This window comes from Meleagris gallopavo, chromosome 1 (assembly GCF_000146605.3).
Source record: "Meleagris gallopavo isolate NT-WF06-2002-E0010 breed Aviagen turkey brand Nicholas breeding stock chromosome 1, Turkey_5.1, whole genome shotgun sequence".
Lineage (NCBI taxonomy): Eukaryota > Metazoa > Chordata > Aves > Galliformes > Phasianidae > Meleagris > Meleagris gallopavo.
Window position 1 is genome coordinate 81,213,423 of NC_015011.2, and position 7,333 is coordinate 81,220,755.

At 44.1% G+C, this 7,333-nt stretch overlaps 1 protein-coding gene across 1 annotated transcript in view; it reads right to left on the reverse strand.

Annotated features, from left to right (window-relative positions):
• Positions 1–7,333, reverse strand: part of ILDR1 (immunoglobulin like domain containing receptor 1) — an 11,941-nt gene that overhangs the window by 3,718 nt on the left and 890 nt on the right. The window contains exons 2-5 of the mRNA XM_010719520.3: positions 5,071–5,241; positions 3,437–3,586; positions 2,202–2,321; positions 1,911–2,057 (exon numbers count right to left, since the gene is read on the reverse strand). Of these exons, the coding sequence (XP_010717822.1) occupies positions 1,911–2,057; positions 2,202–2,321; positions 3,437–3,586; positions 5,071–5,241 (588 nt within the window). The remainder of the gene's footprint in view (positions 1–1,910; positions 2,058–2,201; positions 2,322–3,436; positions 3,587–5,070; positions 5,242–7,333) is intronic.

The window sequence follows — 7,333 nt, forward strand, 5'->3', positions numbered from 1 at the left end:
AGAAAAAAGCCTTACGCTTTCTACCAAAGACAATCAAAACTGAAGTTACAAGTAAATTCTGCAAGTTCCAGACATTACAAAGCCTGACTCTGCATGGTTTGTCTTTCACCTTTGGGTGAAACGCTTCTGCAGCTGGGGCTTTTGCAAAAATTCTCTTACATGGCTTATCTGGAATCTCAAAAGAGGCAGTCTTTTACTGCAACATCTTCCATAAGGCACTAACAGAACATTCTTGCCCATACATTTCAGCAGACAGTTAAGCATGTAATTGCCTTTGAGACACTTACCCCTCTAATAAATGTCTGAAGTAGGCTGATGAAATTAAAAGTTACTGAAGGGGAAGAGACTGGGGGATACACAGGCTGGCTGCACAAGCCTTCCTTCTTTAAGAAACCTGGCTACAGCTAAGCTCCAATTAATTCTGTCCCATGAGTTAATCTGTAGCAAGCAGCATTTAGACTGAGTACTCTCAGGGTCTCAACTCTTTGGTTTCATGTAGCACTCCATTTATTAAACAGATTGCATGTATGTACTCCTTTAACTGTTTCACACCTGTAGCACAACAGGGACTGACACTCCTTCTGAGTACATCCTTCCCTTTCTCCACAGCTCACGCAGCTCCACTTTGTTCTCCACTCGATTCTTTCCCCAACCTGGCTCCAAACATAGGGAACTACAAAGCTGGAGACTTCAGGAGTTTTAATCCTAATACATTGATTTTTCTTCAAAGTGTTGTGGCCTGAGGTAGCAGTTTTCAAGCATTTAATGTAAAACATGCTTCATTATTTTCTTTCCAAGGAATTTTCCACCAGTTTAGCTTTTAAATTTGGAAGGAAGAGTGAAAGAAGAAAACAAAGAGAGATAAAAATAAAGGCCCTATCTGTTCCTCTCCTATTCCTCTGGTTATCACCTTCAGAATGTCCCTGCACCTGTCGAATGCATATCTCTGATTTTGAATGCAGTCCTACCTGAGCAGTGAAAGGCTCAGCAGTGAAAGGCACACTTACAGCACTACAGGCTCCTCTCTCTTTAATGTGTGAAGGTAGCCACTAGCATCAGCCATCTTAAGCCTATGATTCTCTGATCTATCCTTGTAGCTGAACAAATGCAGAATTATCCCCGGACTTTCTTTACTACCCTCATCTTTTTTTCCAGTGCATTAATGGAAGAAGCGTGCAGGAGAAAAGGAACTAATAGGAACAGAAGGAGGTCATACATGTATTTACTACAATATCTGTATTAGTAGGCTTTTTGCAGTTTTCCATGGGAAATAATTGGGTTGCCCCGTGGGGCATGCTTAATATTTCTGTAACACCAATTCTGAATTACCCAAACAATTCACTTCTATTACAAGGTTCAAAATCATGTTAGCTGATGACCTGACTTAAAACACTGAGTTACCTCGCCTCAGCATATCCTAAGCCCATTCAACGGATCTAGGCTACCCTCTAGTGGCCAGTAAGTGGGAAAAAATCATCCACATTCAACTCATGCTGTAATTCTACAATTTAATTGACGACTTTTGTCTTCTCTTCAATTACATGGAACTGTTATTCCTTAGAACTGCTTTTTAAGATGTTTACTGCCTCAGCCTTCTGTTTTGTAAGTCCCCAGTTCATTTCCTGGAGGCTAAAAGGTCCGTTGGAAGCAGGATGAAGTGAAGGTGCACCAGAGCAGGGGAGCAATCTCTCAAGGATTCCTTGCAAACTGGATCAAGAGGGCAGGTAGCTGAGATGGAAATTATATTTACAGATTCCAGCAGCCAGCCAAGGAGGTTGAACCCTTCTGTACCTTCTGTGGCAGTCTATACGGACGCTCAACTTGGAGGAAGAAAGTGGAACTCAGAAAACTGCATCAGGTTTTTGTCTTGACGGAAATAATGAATGGACACATATTTCCTTGCATCTCACCTTTCTCATTACAGCAGCACCGGGTTGGGCAGCAGACACACCGGATGTGGCAGCAGCAATGCTGGGGGCAGCACTGGCACCAACATATTCCAATCAGCAGGAGGAGGAGGAGACCACCGAGGATGATGAGGAGTACTGTGAGCCAGTCTATGGGAGAAATGGAGAGAAAGAGGATCCTGACATACCTGGTTACAGTAACTTACCAAGCACCTTTCCAGGACTGGAGAAATCTTGGCAGTGGGAAGGAAAAGAACAGGAGGAGGTATCTGCTGCCCAGGCAACAGAACTTACGTAAAACAATTAGCTTAACTTCTTTGTCCGGATCCCCTGAGGTATCTCCTGGTGCTTCCACAGTGCAGTAGTATACGCCATGGTCCCACCACATGACTTCACTAATAACAAGGTCTGCCCCTGTGGGAGAAGGACTGAGAGGTGAGCAGAATATTTGAAACTGACACTCCTTTCAGACCCTACTCTAAGAAGGCCCCTTGCCTGCAGGCAATGTTGAGTACTGCATATCCCCTCTTCCCAAGGGTAGCCATCACATTCAGACAGTCCTCTTCAGGACCACTGACAAATTCTCTGAATAGCATTAACTGCCAGTCCTATTTCTCCTTGTGTTGCTGAAAGGCAACATTAATTAGAACTGGAACTAGTTCTGTGTGCAGTAAAACACCAGAGTGTTGCTGGGTCATGTATGTTAAAAAGCATGCTGCCAGCTGCCAGCACTGGTTTTGGAAAACATACTCTTGTAATCATTAGGCCAGACATCCCAGTAACTAACTACCTTGCAGCAGCAACAGCTATTATTCCAAGGACAGCACAGAGCATATGACACACCTATAAAACTATGCAGCGTTTCTTGAAGGAAATAACTGTTTTCTGGCCTGTGAACTCCTCAGCTGATCTTTACTCTTCAGCAAAATGCTTGGGTATCCTCAACTCAGCCTTAACTTGCAGTCACTCTCAGGTTTCTGGGAAGACACTTCTCCTGGCTGAACAGCCCCAACTCTCTCAGCCTTTCCTCACAGGGGAGGTGCTCCATCCCTTGAATCATTTTTGTGGCCCTCCTCCAGCAGATCTATGTCTCTTCTGTACTGACTCCACATCTGGATGCAGTACTCCAGGTGAGGTCTCAGCAGAGCAGTGCAGAGGGGGAGGATCACCTCTCTCCAGCTTTTGATGCATCCCAGGATACAGCTGGCTTTCTCAGCTGCGAGAGCAGGCTGCTCGCTCATATCCAGACTGCCATCCACCAGTACCCCCAGGTCTTTTTTGGCAGGGCTGTGATCAGTTCTTTCATCTCCTAGCTTGTATGGATAGCAGGGGGTGCAAGACCTTGTACTTGGATTTGTTGAACATCATGATATTCTCCTGGGCCCACTGCTAGACCTGCTTAGGTTTCCACTGCCACATCACAGAATACATAAGCCACAGATAACATAACCCATATTTATGCTTTTCTTTGCTTAGTAGGCCCACGTACTGGATAGCTCACTGCCTGCCTGGGAGGCCAAGTCACTTACGGTTCTGGATGGTGATCTTTCGTTGCCGGTAGTCAACACCCAGCACAGGCTCATTCTGCCCATATTTCTGGATGACAATGCGCACCTTTCGTTGGACATCATTGCAGTCATCAGACGGGTCCTGGCCAAGAGCTAAACTGGCTTGGTATGCTGTAAGCACACGTCATCAAATAAGATGCAAAAAGTTATTTCAAAGGGCCAATTTCTATCCCCTTGTAAGCAGCAGAGAACTCCTGAATGCACATGTGCACTTGCTTTTGTTCAGTAAGACAAAGCACGGCTTTAGAAGAGAAAGGGTAAGTTGCTTTGGAGTGCTTAAAAGCAAAAAAGAGGAAGGGCCACAGGAATGATAGATTTTGAGAGCTGTAGAGGAGCTCCTGTGCTCACAGCTGAAAGAACAACAGCACAAAGAGCCTAAGAAAGGTAAGTGAGAGGGCAGGACCGAGTACAAAAACAAACTGCAAGGAAAAGAGTCACAGAACTCCAAGAATTACTGGAACAAAAGCAAAATTGTGTTTATTTAACAACAAAAAATATCTCCAGACACATAAAAACCACTGTAGGATTGCCTCCCTCTCCCTTCTCTATCCCATTATATGTTGTGGGGCTCCTAAAGACAGGAAAACCCATCATCCAATTCCTGTACAGGACTATATTGTATAGAGACCCAATAACTCTAATGAAAGACTAGAGACAATTTCTGTCTAATACTCTTACAAGAGATTCACAGTATAACCAAAGATTGAGTTGCCAGGCATCTGGGAACTGAGATATGTGGAGACTACTGATACACACACTCAGCACTGTCTGTAAAGGACTTGCAATGAAGAGAAGACAGGACAAACCTTGTCAAAAACATGGCTGTGTTTACAATGGATCATGAAGAGGAGATCCACCTAAGCAAACACCATGACCTTCGTGCTTTCTATCCTTGTCGGGGACTATGAGTTTGAACCACCTTACTCTGGGAACAGCAGAGCATCAGACACACCTGTTTGCAGATTTGGCTATAGACCACATGCTTATCCAACCCATCCAGAGATCAGATGGAATTTAGGCATCAAGACACCAAACAAGTCTAGAGTCTTCATTCTTAAGTATGCAAGTAAGCTAAGGCTGGCCAGTTTAAACACACCATCTTAAACACTCCTGAAACAAGGCAACAAGCACCAGAATATCTGCATATGAAGTGTTGCCACTAGTATTAAATACTATTGCTTAGAAGCCTTCCTGCACTCCAAAGAGCATGTTTGTGCCTAAAATCAGTAACAGTCACTGGTTTCCAGCTTCCAAATTAGTGCCTCCCATGTAATCATTAAGTCTACATATTGCAAGACCCTTGTTTTCAAATGTGGGGCTGCCAAGTCTGACACACATAAAATGTGGTTAAATCTGCCTTCTGATCTGATGACAAGGAGGACAAACTGTTTTGACTGGGATTTCTATGATACAGTACCATAAAGTCTTGGCGTTGCAAAGGAAATCACAGGCCCAATCTTGTTTTCTTGGATCCTTGGATCACCACTGCCTGACCTACTCTGTGGTCAGGAAAAAATTATATTCCCCAGTATGTCTGCCTCCCTGTTCCTTTACATTTGAAGAGCGATCCCTTGGGAGACAAGCCTGATACTCACAGACTGAGTAGTAATCAAAGATGGGGTCCTTGCAGAAGGATTTGAAGCGCCAGGTCACCACTACATCCTGCAGCTGGGCTGAAGTGCTGTAGTCACACTTGAGGGTAATACTGGCAAATAGGGTGGTGTAACGCTCAGTATCCTGCACTGTCACCAGCAGGGAGAGGCAACCTGCAAAAAAAAACAAAACAACACCACAGAAGGCAGTCAAGCAGCAGTGGCAGACATCACAGCATAACTCTCACTCTGGATCAGACCAACAACTGAAGTACACCTCCCTTGGCCTCACACAGGATCTGCATTTATAGACCCTCTTTTTAATAAAGCTGTTACTGCATACGTTTAGAACTCATCCATAACAACTTCCACAGCACTGTCTATCCAAACAGCTGCATACATCCAGTGAAGTTTTATGAAGTTTCTCACAAGCTATGCTTTATTTTAGCCACACTCAGAGACATCTCTATCTTGTTTAAACTTTGATAATACATTAATCTGTACTTGTCATTAACAACAGAAAAGTTATCACAAGTTGCCTTTGATAAGGCAATACAAATAGTGTGGAGTAAGCGTAGGATGCCCTGTCTGGAACATATCCCAGGAAAAAGGAATGGCTTGTGGTGCTGTGCTAGCTGCTTCCAGACTGGGAGCATGGGAAACAGGGAAGGAGAAAAGGAAAAGGGAATGTCTGAAGTTACCAAAAGGATCATGAACTAGCACTTGTATTCCAAGTCTTTCCTTGTAATCTTATATTCTGGATCACACCTGCAAGCATCATTTTTTCAGGGCCCTCTTAGGCTGCATGGAATATGCTCCTGACAAACATAAGCTCATCCAGTTTCCACCACATAGCTGCAGAGGTGCAGCATTGTCTCAACATGTATTTTTGCAACTGGATACTGTTAATGCAGTACTTGCTTGGTTTCTGGTTTGAGAAAAGACTTGTGGCCAGCCAACTCAAAGCAGAGAAGAGCAAACTCTTTTGCTAATGTAAACTCTGAGTCCAAGACCTTTTTGAAAAATAAAATACACGCAGGCTTAAACACAGAAATAGTAGCAATGATGCAAAATTCTAGCAACATTAAGGCTGTTTTTTACTGTGCTGTAGTTAGACAGGGTCCAGACTAGTGACAGGTAGCTGCAGTGACTTTTACTTAATGTCTTTGTACATTGACACATTTTGTTCCAGCTTTCATTGTGAAACAGCTCATACACAGGATCTTTAAGTGTGAAATCACAAGAAACCAAACCAAAATCAAGGCTGGCAAAACCTTGATCTCACTGGCAACCAAACAGATCTTTTCCATAAGAATTCTGACCTTCACGGACACAGCTTTTCTCTATAATCTCCATAGCTTCATCTCTCAGACAAGAATATTCAATATAACTGTGTGCTTTTCTGTTACAGAAACCAAAGTTCTTTTTGAAAGAGATCTTTTCTCATTAGCTCTGTACTACACAAGAATTAGAGTTGAACAACAAGTTCCTTACTTTCTAATGAAGTTAAAAACCCACTTTTCCCCTGGAGGACAGTCAGATGTCTCTGTACATCTGGTGTTTCATACAGCCTCCCAGCCAACACCACACAAGACAACTGTGAAATTAAGATAGGTTCCTAGGGTTGAATGACACTCCTCTCCTGCATGATGCTCTCCTTTTCCTGCTTGGAAAGAACAAATCTGGGACTACCAACCTAGCAAGCTACTGTTAACTCATATCTCTGACCTACTTTGAAAAAGATACTGACCTTTAGAACCGGTGAAGCCAATTTTTAGCTAGTACATCAAACAGAAATGCTGCTGTCAGGCTAGACAATCAACTGGCATACCTCTGTATTTTTCACTTCATTTACTGGTTCCCTCTTTGGTGCTTAAAGCTACACCATCAGCAAATATACCATTGACTCAAGAAGCAAAACGATCAATTTGGTCCCTACGGGAGATCAGAAGCTATCAAGCAACCTGCAAAGCTTGGAAGAAAGGCTGCCTCTGGACACGGAGGGCAGCTCTGGTTTCCATGTAGGAGCACACCCAGCAGCTACTGAAGCGGTGCAGTCACATCGGATCATAACGTGGCTGGGGCACTTGTGGACAAGCCAGAGGGGACCATGCGTGTCTTCCCGCGCTCAGGCCCAAACCAACCTGGAAGTACACAGGTGACACGGGAGGCGGCCAGGAAGCAGGGGGCCACTTCCTCCTCGGCCAGACATGGGCCTCGCTCTCGGGGTAACGAAGCCACACGCGGCTCGGCCTCGGGATAGCCG